The following is an 18863-nucleotide window of genomic DNA, read 5'->3' as shown; positions in this document are numbered from 1 at the left end:
AAAGGAGTAAAGTTTGCACTGTGTTACCATTAATTTTGAACACTGTTCTATACATCTGTATACTGTTGTCTTTTCTAACACATTTTAGGGTTTTTGTTTAGAATGAAAGGAGTTTCTGTTGTTAATGGAGACACTTAAATCACCCCCCATAATTCCATTCCTCTTATTGTACTGTTTAATTAGAGTTTATCAATATGTAAGAGTTTGGATCAATAAAATTATGGGAAACTTAAGTCAGAAAACATTTCCATGTACTTGTATATAAACATCCAAAGAACTTACCAAAATATCTGCTGTACACTTGACTATAAGGCAATGAGTGAAACAGTCCAGCCGAATGGTGCCACTTTGCTGATTGAGGTAAACCTGCTCTTCTGGCAAAAGATGGCCTATCCTACTGCTGGCACTGAGACTTGAGGGGGAAAGAAAGACAATGCACTATAATCACTTGCATTAACATGAGAAATACATAAACTTAAAATGTTTTTAATGAATACATACGGGTCTTTATTCTCCTGTGACCCAAACATAATCATAGATTTTAAAGCATTCCAGTCCTGTAGAACACGCTCCAATGCAAGCTGGGCAAACCTTGGGGGCTCTAAATCATGATCAGGCATATCTGAATCTAAAAAAAAAAAAAGGAAATAGTAAGACAAATATAATGCTTTTCCTATGTGTCAAAACTGTCAGATTCACTCACCTTCAGGATTGGCTGTTTTTCGGTTACGATCCTCCCTGATCCGAGGAGGTCTGTACTGGCAGTGCTCTACTGTCTGCCTTGCAACTGTCTGCACTAGAAACAGTAAGAGGTGCTCTCCCCTGCAAAATGGAACATCACTGTGAGCAGGGAGAAGGGGAGGGGGAGGACTACTTAGATGTGCTGTGCTGTTTGAATTTATGTCCCAAAAAATCCCACTTGCCTGCTGTTTGGCAGAGTAACCAGATTAGTAGCAGTGAGCAGGCGATAAAGTAGATCAAGACGAGCAGATTTCTGTCCAGCAATTAGAGTTTTACATTTACATTTTTCCCAACAATCACAATAGGCTGTCGGTGACGTCCGTTTGAGTCTAGAAAGAATTCACACAAGTACAAAAACTGAAATTTAAAAAAAACACACAAAGAGGCCTATGGAAATTATGGAAGTATAACTTATTGACACCAGATAGAACCCCTGTTAATTTTTAAATGCAAAGTATAATTCTTAAAGCATACTTAATTAGAAGGATTATTTAGTGGCATGAAGTCTACTAAAGCAACTCTCATAGAGGGATCTTACAATGACTTGGGAATAGTCACCTCCTTCGGAATGTCTTCCTTAATTCTCCACAGCCCCCATTCAGTGTGTAAGTGGTCCTGCTACGTGCATCTAATAAACCCTAAAACCCTTAGGAACAGATGTTTCTTGCTTGTGTCCTCTCACAGGACTGTAAACCCTGTTAGGACAAGGACTCTGTTGTCTACCACCACCCAAGCAGCTACTATGTGAGAGCACTTAGTAAGTAATCAACAAATAAATAGATTATCATTTTTATGTTTAAAGTAAGGAAGACAAATTAGCCAAAGTTCTTTTAATAAAAATCATAAATACCAATGCAGTTATCTATAAATATTTTCTACTTGTCCTGTATAATTTATTTTAAAGCGAAATAGATGGTTTTTACAAACCAATTCTCTGTTAACCATAACATCTAGACATCTGTAGCAAAGTTATGGCTGATGTTCCTGTTAAGACTGAGGCACTCACTGCAAATGTCCATGATGGAGTATTTTATTGCTTCTTAAATCTGTGAAAATTAACAAACTAGCCTTGGGTAACTATTGCTGGATGAAAAGTTATTAATTCACTTTAAGAAGTAAATAAAGCATAGGTCAAATATACACATGATTCACTTAACTGCAGTGATTTCCTTTTGGCTGAAGAATACATACAAAAGCAAATGAAAAACATTTCAGAAAACACTTTAAATCAAGAACCATATTTATATACATAAAGTAGCTTAAAGAGAAGAAAACCTCATGCTTCCTGAATTAAGAAATAGAACATTATCTTGGTATAGATTATTTTAATACAGCAATATGAATCTAATTTATAATATTAAAGAAAACCAGAATTGTACTCACTTGCAATCATGACCTTTATGACAAACCCTTGCACATTCTGTACAACAACAGAGTGACTCCAACAAGCCACAAGTTCGACACTCAAAAATATCCTAAAATTAGAAGGATTAATTTTTTAAAAGAATAAATGTACATATTATCATCATAATTACCTCTGATATTTTCTGAAACAAGTCAATCACAACAAAAGCAGAGGAAAACTAATGTGTTCTGGAAAGAAAAAGTCATATATGGGTATAGCGAATACACATTAATATTACACAAGTGGAAATCAAATGTTAACAAGTAGAGCAAAAATAACTCATATCATCCCCCCAAAAAAGGTATTATAGTTATGAAATCTATATCAAGAACTATGGATCAGATTAAACCAATGAGTGAAGATTTCTAATTTTGGAAGTATCTCATCACTAATTTAACAATCACCTCCTTTGTTTCACTTATTTAGGAATTAAATAAAAATTAATTTTCTTTGGAGAATTTTACAACTCAAAATAAAAGGAAATACCAGACTTATAACTCCAGAGCTAAGAACTATAATGCAGTGATAGTGAAAGGGAAGAAAGGAAAAGAATATCTGAAGACAGCATAAATACAGGGAAATAAAAATTAGCTTACCTGGTTAATGTGCTCTGCTCCAGTCCACGTAAAACTGCAGGTATCATTACAACATAACACATATAAGGGTGAATCATCAGGGTTGGTACCTGATGGGCAAACCATTCCCATAAAAACATCTTCCTCTTTTTCACTTGAGGATACTTCAGCTAAAAAGATTAAGAACACAGTAGTTCAGGTATCAAGAAAGACCTTAATCTACAGCCATTTACTACTTTACTCAAATGCAAAAGCTTTAACATTTATACAGTATAAATAAAAAACTACTGTATTTTTATTTTAAAATTGATACACAAGTCAATGGGCAAGAAATTCAGTCAATTCTGGTGCAAAAATACAGCAAAGTATAATCATAACATAACCACATGATGACAATATAGCACACATCAGCTGAATATACAGGTCCACCTTATGCAGTTAAGATTAAAGTTCTAGCTCTATTTAACAAATTACAGATAATCACATAAATTTTTTAGCCAGTATTTTAAAGTATGTTAGTCTTTTAAAAGCTGGATGGCAGGAACTGATATTCCTTACTGCATTCTGTTAAGCAGGAATTCCAAGTCAGAGGGAAGAGCATTTAGGCATCTGACCTATTGTTTCTATAAAATTTTATCACTACCACCAATTAACTACTGACAGGTTCTATCAGTAATCCATCTTCATTTTCAAAAGATTAGTCATTACATTATCCATTATACAGTTTTTTTTTAATTTAAAAAATTACACCAGCTGTTTTTTGATGGAAAGTTAGAAGACACAATATACTTGGAATAAGTACAAACACATAAATTTTACACACAAATTCACATACACAAAAGAATAAATTGATAGTTTCTATTCAATTACATCATTTCAATACACAGGAATTAGGTTTGAATAATATTATCAAATTATTATATGTAAAAGAAAATCCATTCAAACTAAAAAATAAGCAACTCTTTTAGGACTTAAATTACCTTTTGCAATTTTCTGGGCTGTTTCTAAGATGGTAATTGCAGCAGGATAAGCTCGGCCACTTACAGCTGACATAAAGGGGGTCATCCCTCTTGCATCCCTAAAACAAGAAAAATTATACATAAAACATTAATAATTATTCCTTGATTATAAAAGAAATAGATGTTCATGATGAAATAAAAAAGTAATTTTGCTGTATTAAATAATGTTCTACCATTCAAAGAAAATCACTGGTGTTATTTTCTAGTCTCCTACTAAGAAAGAAAGCCACTTTTCTAAGGATCCTTGTCTCTCTCAACCATGTTCTCCTTTCTTGGCCTTAGTGACACTAAAGAATAGATCACCAAGGGCTCTACAGTCAAACTAATATTTTCTAGATGTGGGGATGGTAATAGGCTCTATCTCATCCAATTGTGATGAGGATTAAATCAATTATTACTTAAAAGCTTTTAACACAATGCTCAGCAAATAAAATACACTCAATAAATGTTACCTATTATTATTTTTTATTTTCTCTTAAAAATGTACCTTCAGTATTCTTCCCTGAATTTCTATTCCCTCCTGCATTTCCCAAAATTTAGTCCTCAGCCACCTGTGGCTCCCTCTCTGATCCACCAAAGCAACTACCCCTCTACAACAACATAGTTCCAACATCTACACTGTGTACTTGGTAAGTCTTACTTCGGATTTCCCAGTGATACCTCATATTCAACATGTCTAACAACTATTATCACCTTTCTCCCCAAACCTGCTCTCTATCTGACTTATGTCAGCCAATAGCATCACTGTTCCTAGAAACTAAGATAAAAAATTTGGATTCTTCATGAAGACTTACTTCTAAATCAATTTTTTGCTCTTATATCTAATCCTTCTCTTCCATTTTCCAGTTCAGTTTATTGTAACACACATACTAAAAAAGGTGACAAGTTGACATAAAAACCAAAACCTCAAACTCCACTCTCTACTCTTGCCTATTTAGACAACTCCAAATGTTTGAGGCAACTATACAAAATAGTACCCTTAAAAACACCATAAATCGAAAGTAAAACTTTTAAGTGAGAAAATAAAAATATATACAAATACATACATACATACTTTTTTTCCTCTTTTTTATCTATCCCTCAAACTACTAATAAATTAATAAGCTGCTTCTAGAGTAATAACTTATTTCCAATTCAGTGACTTATTTTACTAGTGGGGCAGCCTTCATTAAAGTAATCATAAGTTCATAAATTGGGTTGTTATGGCCTAAGGCCAATAAGGCTTAAACAAAATCTCCCTTGCCCTCAATAATAAAAAACTCAAACACCTTCTTGTTCTAAAATATGAAGAGGTAACATAAGGGTGATGACTGGAAGTCTGAATTCTGGAACCAAGAGACAGACCACAGTTGGAATTCCAGCTGTGCCACTCACTAGTTTTGTGACCCTGGGCAGTTAATTAACCTTTAAGATCATTACTTCACATATAAAATGGGAATAATATTGCCTATTCCACATTGCTAGAGAGTTTAATAAAAGTAGAGTTTGGCACAGATAAGAGCTAACTTTTATAAAAATGCTTATTATTATGAGTTTGGAGTTATTTTTAAAGATTTTATAAGAGAGAGCATATACAAGTGCTCAGAAGTTAAGGAGAGGGACAGAGGAAGAGGGAGTAGCAGACTCCACACTGAGCACAGAGCCCATGTGGGGGTCAATCGCAGGACCCCAGGACCATGACCTGAGCCAAAGGCAGATGCTTAACCAACTGAACCACCCAGGAGCCCCTTATTATTATGAGTTTGTAAAGGAACAAAAACAGCCATGCTGAAAGCAGCACTATATAACGTTAATAAGGATTTGCCACACAATACTTATCAAAAACTTTGCATAATCTCATTATGATTTTTCAAGGCAAAAAAAGATTTCCAGAGAAACCATCAGAATCATCCACAGAGTTTTAGATTACAAATTCCAGGCCCCATCCCAGACCTACTGAGTCATACTTCTAGTGCAAAGCCTGGAAAAGAATCTGTATAATTTTTTAAGTTCTCCCAATGACAATGACATAATTTATGAATTCACATTTGAGAATAACTATACTGTGATCTTTTTAACTTACATACATATACTCACCTCCTAATCAAGCTCACATAAAATTAGTTTGCATTTACTTAGGGTACATTGAATTACTGAGAAGGGCCCTTCATTGAAGAGAGCTTGGTTAACTACAGAGGGAATACAAAAAATGCTAGATTCTGATCAGTTATTTTAAATTCACATTAGATAACTGTTATCCATACACTGCAAGATCAACTTAAATAGTACAGGGAACTAAGCTAAATCTTTGCATCAAAAGTATATTAAACTTCTTACTTGGCAGAGAGGAGTTCTCTTAAATAGGGCTGCAGAACAACACTGTCGCATAACAATTTTAATATAAAATGAGCATTGGCCTTTCGATCCTTGGACTCTACTACAGATGGCTCTGTGGAAGGACCTGTAATTAAGCAGATCCATTTGGTAACAAGAGTAAACAAAACAGAGTGAAAGAATATTCTGGAATAACATACCACGTATCTATTAAATAAGCCATCAGAAAAATATTCTAGTATCCGTAATAAATTAGTAACTTCATTATAGAAAATTTAAATACATTAACACATCTTACAACTCCCAATTGATGAAATGTATGTTCATGATGATGTGTATGATCATACACACAATTTCACTGACAGATGGAAGATCTAATTCAGACAGATAGTTTTCAAGCCAGGAAAGTATCCTTGAAATCAAGTGTGGATCTGTAGAAACCCAAATGCCTAGGCAGATAAAATAGTACAGATTCTCACCTGGAATAGTGGAGGTGCTTGGTCCTTGACCGGTACCAGTCGCTGCTGTGGTAAGAGATCCCACAGCAGGGGCCAGGATAAAATCAATGTCACCATCTTTCAGTAAACAGAACAGCAGGATGTACATCATTATAGGCAACATATCCCTAACATGTTCTCTTAACTGGCCTTAAGGCTTTTCTCTGTAAGCCAAAGGTCAAATCAGACAGAGGTTTAAGTGGAAACTTGTTTTCCAAACTATACGAGAAGGAATCCACTACATAAATTACTGACTTATTGTGATGTATTACTAACTAGCTTCTTGCTAGCATGGAAATACAGATGTCAATGAAAAAGTTTCTAGAATTTTAAGTTATAAACCCCTTAAACCAAATCTTTACAACTAAATTAGTTTACTCATTATGCTTTTAAACATTTCAGATTTCTAAATATCCCATTAAAATGTTTAATTTCCTGTCTTTCAGGACCTTGTTTTTTGGTTAAACACTAAATAAAATAACAGATCTTACCAGGATCCATCGCAGGAGGGTCAGGAACCCAACTGGGGGGAGCTATGGGGGGTGAAACTGGATCCTGGTGGTCACTGGATGAAGCTCCAGCTTCATGTCTACCCAAACCAGCTGCTCTCAACGAACGTCTCATCATTTCCCGTAATCTCAAACTAGAAGAACATGGACAAAATTGGAGCTCACTACCATGGCTAGTAATGAAAAGGTGCACAGAACTTCTCATCTGAGATCAAAGTTTGTTCTATAAGCAAATACTCCAGGCAAGGGAAGTGAAGTACAAATGCCAATTCTGGAATCACAGAGTAAGTCAGTGAGGGATAGAAATGGAACTGGGAGCACCCAGTTCAGCACTAAAACCACTATATTAAGCTCCCACACAAACTTAAGCACAGGGAACAAAACTTACGGTGAAGATTAGAAAATAATCTTTCATACAGTTAAGGTAAATGAACAGCTGAACATTAAGACAAAAAAAATTTTCTGTCCCCTGTTTATAATCCAGTAAGAATTAAGTTTAATAATAAACATCAGCAAACATACTGATTAGCACAAAACCAATACTGTTAGCTCATTAAATAAATCCCTTTGCTGTGATCTCAAAAGCAATTGAACTATGTCCACACAATGAGTAGTTTTAAAACAAAGACCAATTTAGATTTTTCATACCAAAAAAAGAAAAAAATGTTTTTAACAGTACAACTTGCATCCCAAGGAAAATTAATGAAACTGGAGCTTATAAAATGTGTTGTTAGATCTGGGTGTGATTTTTTTTCTCCTGATATATATATATATATATGTATAAAAATACTGCACAGGTGTGCACATCACTAAAAAGAAAAGGAAATAATCACAAACACAGACCTTGTGGGGGAACTGGTAACTACCTGTATAAAAATCTATACCTCTGAATAAAAGCTTACAAAAGCCTACAGAATTAACATGTTACAAACAGCAGTTAAGAGAGAGCACATAAGGCAAATCCCTTCCATCAGCCACAATTTTAGAGTCTCTAAATGAATATAGACTGAAAATTCAATTATAAGGGCCAGGTAACACATAAGGGACACAATTCTCCCATGCAAATTTAATCCCAAAGTCATGACATTTCTCTGATGTGAAAGACCTACCACTTTACCAGATGAGCACATTATATGTCTACAAATAAGTAATTTAGAAAGATTTTTATTAATGTTTGACTCTTCTAATTATAACTGTTGTGTGATCCAAGGGTAAATGTGGTTTTCCATATCAACACACTTTCCATTTTATAAGGACATTTTTTTAAAAAGCTTTTACAAAGATTTCTTTTGGAGGTTACTTTCAGGAACACATCTATTTTATAAAGCTTATGTATGATGATGTACCTTTGGGAACAGAAACATTCTTTGGAAGATTCTGCAAAGTAAGTTTTAACGTCTCAAATAATGTATCAGTTATTTTAGTATTCACTATCAAAAAATACCTATAGTTAATTCTTTTATGGTATTGATGTCTTCCCTCTCCCAATTCAGATATCTGAGTTTAAGAGTTTTTGGAATAAGGAGGGGAACAGGGCACAGGGATTATTTCAGTCAAGGTCACTTCCCTGTCCGAAGACTTCACCCACAGAAAAATTATACCTATAATTTGGTAGGTAGGTAAATACCTACCTTACTAGGTAACAGCACACATCAGGGTGACTGTTCACACTGTGATGTTCCTAAATAATCTTAATTAAGCTCAACACAGACACTTGGTATTCTAGTGTATCTAACTCAAAATACAGAGAGAGAGAAAAAATCAGCAGTAAGTGGGAGGCACTACAAATAACCTGAAAATAAATGCATGTTTGGGGCCTATTAAGAAGAATGCTTATTCCAGGGTCACAAAGTCAATATCAGGCCCAGAAGGCAGTATCAATTGAGGAAAAGGGCAGTCAGGTCTAATAAAAAGGGAGTAATGGCGAACTAGAAGCACACATGCTTATCTAAAGGCATTCAAATTTTAAAGGAAAAAAAATTTTAACAGTGCACAGGCCAAACAAAACGTGGACTATTCTCCAACCTCTAGCTTAGAGTAGACTAAGAATAAAATGAAGATAAATTGAGACCATAGTCTAATCTTGAACTTGCAAACTCCCAACTCTGTTGTTGTGATGTAGTCAATTCAATATTAAATGAGGGGGTCATTCCTTTGTCATTTTAAAAAATTGTCCTTAACCACTTTTCTTCATTAGGTCTTGGGAACATTTTTAAGTACAATGCCCAGCTCCTCATATATTCTTTAAAAACAAAAAACAAAAAACAAAAAAAAGAAAATTATTCTTCAAGATGTTGTACACAATTCATGAAGATTCACCTGTATCCTCAGTGGCTGAGGACAATACTGAGGAGATACCACCTTGGCTGCTAAGATTCAGAGTTTTGACATTTCTTCGTATAGGCTTGCCTGGAGTCATCGTATTTTCTGACAATATGGAAGAATTCAAGGATGATGTAATTTCCTCTTTGTAAGCACGTTATATCCATGCTACAGAAGCCTTAGAATCCAGTCATGTTCAAACATACCACTGTGACAAAAAAGCGAAGGTCATGTGTCTTCCAGATTAACAATCTCTAGAGTACATACACCTGCAATCAGATGCATCAATCAAGCTTTCCACTAAATCTGCCCTTTGTACTCAGGAACTATGAGTCACATAACAAAACTTCTGAGTCAAATCATCATCTGAAGACATTTAACAGTACTCCATTCAATATTGAAATTGCATCAGTTTTGAGCTAACAGCTCATGAATCCCAGCCTGCATACTCATCAAGGGGCATCGCCTAGAAAATCCATTGTAGGCTAGAGGAGGGTTTCACTTCAATGAAGCAGAGTCTGTGGACTTCCTACTGCCCGGCGTGGATAATAAGACTCCTGTGCTTTCATCTGTTCAACCGGCAGCCCTGAGTTTGAACTGGTTAAGAGCACTGCAGTGAAATCTTCGGCAAATGCCTCAAAGGAGCTTACTCTGCAAATTATTTCTGTGAGCAACACATCACCCACTCTTGAAGCTCCTTTTAGTCTTTGCCTTCAAAATAATCCTTACATGAAAAAAAAAGATGGCAGCACTGGCATTGGACCAACCATATCAGAGTCCAACTTGATCTGCACCTGTATTAACCCTGAGGAAATGAAATACCTGAAATAATTCAGACACTAATTTCTTCATGAAGTATTTGTTTTCCATTTTAGACCAAACACTTTATCTGCCTAGTATAGTCCTAAACAAGTAAGCTGGTGATAATTTCCATTTTGTATAATCTATATAAGGTCTTTGTACTGTTTTAAATTATAATTTGGTCACCCATAAATAGTTTGTGATAAATCTCACTTCAGGACATTTTTGAACCTGGGAAGCTATCAATTTTAGAAGAATCATTTTTAAAGGGAAAGTTGGATATGGAACAGAAAATAGGCAAAGAGAGTCTTCATTTTAAGTAGACTTTACAATCTATCATATTAGCACAGTGAGCAGTGCTTCCGTCAGTGACCTGTCAAGTGTCCAAGAACTCTGGCTCTCGTGTCTAATATAAATGTGCTTTTTCTTTCAGGAAACAAACAAACAAACAAACAAACAAAACAAAACAAAAAACTATATCCTGAATTCTTTATAATATTCTTCATCTATTCAAACACCTAGTAATTTTTTGTGTGTGATTAAGGTTTCTCCATCCCACAACTGAGAGAGCCTGAAAATTTAAAACATATATCAAACATTTACAATACACACCAGCCTTTCAATTCTTCCCAGATCAATAAGACATCTGAGAAATTGAGCTAAATAAGTAATCCAAAAAGTAAGATTGAAGTTCTTTCAATAATTGTTATTACTTGTTCTCCAACTAAAGAAAATAACTTCCTAGGAAACAAGAATGATAAACTTAAAACACATTCAAAGAATCAAGGTTCAACTACTGTCTAAATTATCTCAAATTTCTGAAGCATCCTAGATCCTACTGTTCTACGCTTAAAATCTAATTAGATATTATCAGATCTTTTTTCCCAGGGTTGATACTGGAAGGAACAAAAACAAAGCAAAAGGACCCACCAATTCATGCATAAGATAGGTAAGAGATACATTTTTCTGTACTTGGATTCTGTTTCCGCCAATTAAACTTTCCTGGTAAAAATCACATTACCTTCGACTACTTGATGATCCAGCCCGATTACCTGGGCCATTACTTGAAACAACGGATATTGCATTTGCAATGGCCTCAACAGCAGAAAGCCTTTCTGCGAATGTATTTCTTTCAGAGCGCTCTGCTTCTGAAACATAAGAGAAGAAATTAGGATCAATTTAAATTTCAAAAATAACTAAGAGATTAAGTATGTACAGGCCATTAAATGCTAACTACTATGTATTTTAGTACTCTAATTCACATACTAGAGATAATAAATAGCTTAATTTTTTCCTGAGCAACACACTTAAGATAGATTTAACTACGACCTTTAATATGTGAATTATTTCCTTATTCTGCCTTACTTTTCAACCCCCAAAGGTCAAAGCTAAGATTATTCCTAAGTAGACTGAAATCTAGCTTTCACTACCAAGGAAGAAAAAGATGCACAATTCAGTACCTCAAGTCTTGGTTTATATACTATTCATCCTCCTTTAATGATAAGATAATAAAGGTTAGAAACTTGCAAACCAAAAAAAAATTTAAACATTAAAAAAAGAAAGAAAAAAGCAGCCTGCAAAACCACTGCTCAAAAATGTAGTTACCAAAAAAAAAAAGAAAAAAGTAGCGACCAGAGTATCACTGGTAGAATTTAAAATCGGGAAAAATATTTATGAACCACACAACTGCACTTCAGGCTTGCAGATTTCCCCTTCAAACATTTAGCCAATTAAAACCTTTATGGCAAAAAAAGCTTATTTTTCCAAAAACATCTCAGAACTCACTAGGCTGTTTTCCCCTCTACATTCTGAAAATTGGCATAAAAGTTGCTTCAGTGTAACTTGCCTTAACTTGCTAAATAATTCTCATGGTAATAAAAGTTATTTGCTATTATAAAATAAGTCTCATTAAATATTACTCATGTAGTTTATATATATATGAGAATAGAACAAAACACACTGATAAAAAGTTATCTGCTTATGTTACATACTCATCCTAACAAGAGGACAGACATCTTTACCTTCTAAGAATATCGAAACTCCTGTTTTACAAAGCAAAGAAAAAGTACACACAAATTCTTTGTAGTCATTTCATTTTAATAGTTGTTATATTTTCAAAACTGCCTAAAATTCCTTTTAGAGACCTTGTTATAGTTCTTATTCTCACCCTCTTCTTCTTTAGTTTCCTTATTGCTGGTTGGAAAACAAACTGATACACAAGCATGCAAAATATTTCGGTTTCCATCACATCTGTGGCTGATGAATGTCTGTAGCATCTGTAGATTCTGCTCTAAAACAACCGCTTGCTCAAGATTCATGAGATATTGTCGACAGGCTTCGTAGTCACAGCGTAGAATGTGCTGCATTAACGTTTGTTTCTGTGCTCAGACAAATTAGGGAAAAAACTTCAATGAATTTGAACAGTACATTACACATGTCAAAACTTCCTCATTTTATAATTGCATACAATAACATAATCAGCTCTGAAAGTAAATAAAGACAAAGTAGCCCTCCAAAGGACTTAAAATTGAGGGTACCTTTTAAGCACAGTATACAAATGACAGGAATAGAAAAGAGTGGATAAATTTTCTGTAAAAGACCAGTAAATATTTTCAGCTTTTACAACTGATCCAACTCTGGCAGTGGCAGGAAAGCCACCGTATGCAATACACAAATGAATGACAGTGACTGGGATCTGGCTTAAAGGCCAGTCTACTAACCCTTGCCCTGGTTTATATTGTATCTTATGTAACTATTGAATTAGAACTCTATTAGCACTGTTAACCAATTAAGTAAAGGTATACATCCTATGTATTTTATACATGCTTATGCATACCTCTTATACTTATGAAGGTTTTATTATATGTGGTACATGAAAACCAAAACCTTCAACTCTCCTAGAAATCATGACAGACGTAATCCCTCAGAGGTAACAACTAATGCACTTTATTGTCAAAGACATAGTAACATTAATGATTTATAGTATATTCCATTAACTACCTGAGAAATAGCATGCTATAGACTGAAAATCTATGGCCCCAAAATTCTTCAGTTGAAAGCTAACCAGTGTGATGGTATTTGGAGGTGGGACCTTCTTTTTTTTTTTTTTTTTTTTGGAGGTGGGACCTTTGAGAAGTAATTAAGTCATGAGGGTAGGGCCATTGTGGATGGGATTAGTGCCCTTAAAAGGGGCTGAAGAGAACAGTTTTCCCCTTCCACCACATGAGAATACATGGCTGTCTATGAAACTATAAGTGGGCCCTCACCAGACACCAAATCTGCCCAGCCTTGATCTTGGACTTCCAGCCTCCAGAACTGTTAGAAATTTCTGTTGTTTATAAGCCAGTCACAATCTATAGCAACCTGAACAGACTAAGACACAGCATGAACAAATCAAGGAGTTCAAATGTACCTCTTTCAGAATGTAAAACTGTAGTTAAGGGACTTTAATGGAATAAATATAAAGCATTAGTTTTGGAAAACAAGTAAATTTGTTCATTTTAACTAGAATTAAGAACTGGGAAAATAATGTGTGGACTACAAAGGGCAGAAGAAAGATGCATTTGAACAACTTACCATCTCTCCCCTAAACTAAATAACCTATCCCTTCCCTCAGTCTTATGGAGGAGGAAAGGTAAAAGTGACTACTGGCAGGGGAGGAGGGACAAAAAAAAAAAAAAAAAAAATACAGTTAAAAAACTATTTTCAGTACCTGCCACATATGAGATAGATGACTTTGACTGTGGCACTAAGACACTGAGGTGAGCCCATACATTGTAAGCTCCAGCTTTAGAGTATGAGGTGAAACACATAAGACTAAACTTGCCAAAGTCCAGTATATATATATAAAGTAATTAATACATTGAGAGAATGTGTCAAAGGCTCTCCAAAAAATGAAAAGAACAGTACTTTTGAAAGTAACTAAGTCAAGATATTCTGCTGCATATTCTGTGACAAAAGAGCTTTTCAAGCAATCATCCAGTCATTGGGTTGGAAGCAGCTACAGCAAACACTGATCTCCAGACTGCTTTACATGGACTCTCACCCTGAGAGTTACCAATACAACATTTACAGTGTTACAAGGAAAAGAGTTTACTCTGCATCACTATTATGTTGTATTTGTCACTTATTCTTATAGCAAAAGGCAGAGTAAGTGCATTGAAACATTTCTCATGGGTCTACTGTGTACCAATCCCAACTCACTGAGGTACAAAAATAAATGATGGCACACTTTATCCCTACCCATGGGAGAATGACACATTTTATCTTTACCCCTGAGATGCTGACAGAGTGCAGGGGTCACAGAATCAAATGCCTACAGAACATCTGAAGTTAATACAAATGAGTAGAGGAGGCTAGGGATAAGAAAGAACACAAACTATATCATAAATAAATGGCAACATTTAAAGCAATTAAGTATCAAGAACTGCAATAAACTGGAGAGGCAATATACAGCTTCTAAAGCTGGCATACCAATGGCTTTATTATGGCCCAGTGTTTTCAGAGCTTTCCATATTTTAAGAACTGAAAATCTAGATTTTAACGAAAAATCCTATGGCTTTTAAATGTTGGCAACCAATCAAGTATTTTAAAATGATGTGAAGATTATTTCCAGGAGCCAAGCTTAGGCCACAGCAACCTCCTTAACCACACCCCTATTAGTTTGGAACCTCTTGTCTAGTAGGTTACAACCAAAACTAAACCAAGAATATGAGCACTGTGTCTCTAAACAAAAAGCTTACAAGCAGCTCTCAGGAGTACCTGGATTCAATTCATTTTAGATGCATTTCTAACAAGTTTGCTTTCACCTCCAACCAAATGGAGGGTAAATAAGCACCCATACCAAGTTCTGTTTCCATTCTTTACAGAAAATCTGCTCACAAAAATTGAGATTTTTCTCCTTGGCCCACTCTCATCAGGCTTTCATCCCCACTGTCAAGAGCGACCCAGATGGAGCCAAATCCCCAATCACGTTCAACACTTGCCTTGCCTGGCCTACAGTATCATTGGACATGGCTGATCACTGTATCCTGTTTCACACATATTCACCACCTGGCTTCCAAGACAACACTCATTCTAGCTTTCCTCCAACTCCTATGGATGCTGCTCCTTCTGTCTCTTATGCAGGTTCTTCTTTATCTCCCTACCATTTAAATGCTGATACTATTCTCATGGCTCAATCCTTAGACCTCTTTTCTTCTTCATAACCCTGACAATCCCATTCAGTGTAATTCCTCTAAATATCAGAAATGTACTGTCAGCTACTAAGTCTAATTCTCCATCTTGCTCTAGGTCTTCAGACTTATGTATCTATTTACTACCTCCTTTTGGATATCTGATAGGTACCTTTAAACTCTGCATGTCTAAAACCAAACTCCTGCTGTCTACCCCTCCCCTCCTGAACCCGCTTCATCCCTAGTCTCACATCTCTATAAATGCCAACTTCATTCCTTCAAAATCTTTGGCCCTCTTGCTTCCGCTGTTTGACATCTATATTGAGCCATAAGCAAATCCCGTTGGCTCTACCATCAGCCTTAACTAATAAACCTAGAATCAAATCCCTTCTTCCTCATAACTCTACCTCCTGAGCCAAGACCCCCTTCCCCTCCCACCTAGGCCTTTTTTTTCTTCCAAAAATAATTTTTTAAGATTTTATTTATTAAAAGAAAAGATTTTATTTATTTATTCATGAAAGACAGAGAGCGCGCGCGCGCGCGCGCGAGAGAGAGAGAGAGAGAGAGAGAGGCAGAGACACAGGCAAAGGGAGAAGCCTGACGTGGGACTTGATCCCGGGTCTCCAGGATCACACCCTGGGCTGAAGGCAGCGCTAAACCATTGAGCCACCTGGGCTGCCCCCACCTAGACCTTTTGAATAGCCCCCTTACAGGCCTCCCTACTTCTAAATTATCCCCTAGTATTCTCGGCAGGTCAAGAGTGATCCTTTGAAAATAGGATAAAATAGTCAAATAGTCAAAATAGTCAAATCAGGTCAAACTGTGCTCAAGTTGCTTCAGTAAATTCTGGTGGTACCTGCCTCCACATCTAACAAACACCTCACCTATAACATGTTCAAAACTAAACTCATCCGCCTCCCTCATCCCTTTTGTTCCTCCTGTTTTTCTCTCTCCCCACCAACCAACCACACCCAAATCAGAAGCTTTCTAAATCCTTCCTTTCATTTACTGTTGATGACCAGCACCAAGTTTCAGAGCTTCTACTTCCTTAAGATTTCTTGAATCCATCCCTTCCCTCTTCCTCATTTCCAAGAATTCAAGCTTACTTTGTTTCTAACCTGGATAACTGCATGAGCCTTTTTATCTGGTCCCCATACTTCTTTTAAAAAGCCAGTTTAAAATCCTTCTCCTCCAAGCTTTCCGGGGAAGCTCATATCCCTTAGGCTAGCACACAAGGCACCCTAGTGCCTTTCTCCAGCCTTTGCACTTGTTACTCACTGACCCATAGGAGTTCTACCTTCTGGTTATACCAACAAATTGTACACGGTCTCCCAACATAGTGAGATTCACAAAGGCTGTTCTTGGTACTAGAAATAGCCCCTCCTATCTTCAGTTGTCTAGGAGCCCCCTATCTGATGATTCAAAGCTGTGTTCAGGCATCACCTCCTCAGAGAAGCCTTCTTTACAGTCAGTCTGATTTATGTCCCTCCCGCTTTGTGCTCCTACAACACTGTGCATGCCTTACTCAAACATTTACATTGTCATCTTTGGTTCACTCATCTTTCTAGTCCTAATAGACTACTGTCACCTGTAGAAAACATTAACAAATAATTCATTCAAGATTGTTTTCCCTAGATTCTAGCAGTATCCTGTGAATGAAAATGCCACTAGTTTCAAGAGTCAAGTTACCTCTACAGCCATGATGATAATAGCAGCTTTCTTTTTGATTGTTGAATTGGCAGGAAGATTTATTAAAGAATGTACACCCATTCCAAGACTACTAATAGGTGGAAGATCAAGCCAATCAGGATCCCTTATTCCTCCCATGCAATCTTTGGCCATTGGGTAGATAGTACCATTTCCATCTCGAAGAATAATAGGAGATTCCTATAATAGATTAAGAATAATAGAATTTGGCTCTCAATCAAAAATGCATCTTTGATTTTTACAACAGGTATTCTTAGCTTCAAATTAGATTAGTTTATATAGACCAAATAAGAAATCCAGTATTAAATGTCCTTGATATTCTAAATTCTTCAATAGCTTAATGACAAGCAAATTATTAGAACCTAACCTTAGGCTTTACAAAATTGCGAATGTTGTCAGACCAATTTCCAAGAGCAAAAAATAAGCCTCTATACCTGTCCAGCAGTGAAAATGGCTACATTCCTCTCATTCTGACCAAGGAAAGCAATGCTGCTTGTAGGGAAATTATTTTCCTGTTCTGCTTTTCCTGTAGCAAGATCGAAGATACAGTACCGTACCCAATTTCCAGTCTTCAAAACAGCATGCACACCTTCAGAAAACATAAATGTAAAAAAAAAAAAAAGCTATACATCTTTAGTAACCCCTAACAAGTACCTAGCAAATTTTAACATCTCTAGTCACATTTGAAATGTAAATTCATTTCATTCCACAACACTATATACAGGGGGATAAAGACTTCAAACACTCCAAACCATTTTATCCTATACCCATTTACTATACAAGTATTAGTAGGATATAATGTATGCCAATTGAAAAAGTTACAAAATCTTTACCTTTGGAATCCACATTCACTGCTAATATTTCTGTTTTTTCAGGTATACAAAGCTTTTTGGGAGTCCTTTGGAAACAGTCAGGAACTTTTGGTGTTCCACCAGTTTTGACAACCTACATGACACAGAAGGAAACTTGCTCTCAAACTCTGTAACATACTCAAGTAGTCAGTCCCAACATTTACCTGCTGAGTGACTCCTATACACCTACCTGCAGTTCATCAATTCTAAGTAACCTACAATCTTGCAGGAGAGAAGAAGGGTCAGCATCTGAACCAGTGCTGCTCTGACAATTTGTATTACTGGACGTTCCTGGAAATTTTACAGCAACATAGGCACCATCCACTTTTAGCACCTGTAAGAATAGGCAAATATGCTGAATATTAATACCAGCTTACTGTGAAATCAATAAGCAAATTATACCCATTGAACTTATTTATCACTGAAGGCATTTAATTTCTTATATTTCTCTAATGATCACAAAGTTATAAAATTAACCTGAAGTGGAAAAAAAAAATAGTAACCTAAACAGACTCACCAAAGCTTTGCTGTTGGTTTCTATATTTGAGGCTTATTTTCTAGAGAACAACTGACCCATACAGCCAGCACTTAGAGCCAGTGGCATTTAGCAATCAGCTGAAAAAATGAAGTATAACCCTTGAAATTCTTCTATCCTTCCTCTTTTATTAGTTCAGAGCCCTGCTGTATGAAAGAACTTACAACATGATGGTAATGTTCTATATCTGCACTGCCCAATATGGTAGCTATTAAGTATAAGTGGCTAATCAGCACCTGAAATAGAGCTAATGTGACTGAAGAGCTGACTTTTTTTTTTTACATTATTTAATTTTAGTAAAATTAACTAGCCACATATATAATTAGTGGCTACCATTTTGGACAACATAGGTAGAGAGTCAGCAATATACAGAAAGACAGAACTTAAAACCAGAATACTCGAGTCCTACCTCTG

At 35.8% G+C, this 18863-nt stretch overlaps 1 protein-coding gene across 6 annotated transcripts in view; it reads right to left on the bottom strand.

The window, feature by feature from the left end:
• UBR5 (ubiquitin protein ligase E3 component n-recognin 5) overlaps positions 1–18863 on the bottom strand; it is a 136597-nt gene that overhangs the window by 37287 nt on the left and 80447 nt on the right. For 4 of the 6 annotated variants that reach the window (XM_041768512.1, XM_041768515.1, XM_041768514.1 and 1 more), the window contains exons 17-32: positions 18105–18248; positions 17897–18008; positions 17498–17652; positions 17046–17243; positions 12350–12560; positions 11204–11330; positions 7042–7193; positions 6533–6628; positions 6057–6180; positions 3702–3799; positions 2743–2891; positions 2125–2216; positions 924–1070; positions 704–822; positions 502–628; positions 283–412 (exon numbers count right to left, since the gene is read on the bottom strand). In XM_041768512.1, coding sequence (XP_041624446.1) covers positions 283–412; positions 502–628; positions 704–822; positions 924–1070; positions 2125–2216; positions 2743–2891; positions 3702–3799; positions 6057–6180; positions 6533–6628; positions 7042–7193; positions 11204–11330; positions 12350–12560; positions 17046–17243; positions 17498–17652; positions 17897–18008; positions 18105–18248 — 2181 coding nt within the window. The remainder of the gene's footprint in view (positions 1–282; positions 413–501; positions 629–703; positions 823–923; positions 1071–2124; positions 2217–2742; positions 2892–3701; positions 3800–6056; positions 6181–6532; positions 6629–7041; positions 7194–11203; positions 11331–12349; positions 12561–17045; positions 17244–17497; positions 17653–17896; positions 18009–18104; positions 18249–18863) is intronic. The other 2 variants (XM_041768513.1, XM_041768517.1) reach the window with 2 other exon arrangements.

The sequence above is a fragment of the Vulpes lagopus genome, chromosome 9 (assembly GCF_018345385.1).
Source record: "Vulpes lagopus strain Blue_001 chromosome 9, ASM1834538v1, whole genome shotgun sequence".
Classification (NCBI taxonomy): Eukaryota; Metazoa; Chordata; class Mammalia; order Carnivora; family Canidae; genus Vulpes; species Vulpes lagopus.
The sequence above is the reverse complement of the archived record's forward strand: the minus strand, read 5'-3'. Positions and strand labels throughout refer to the sequence as shown.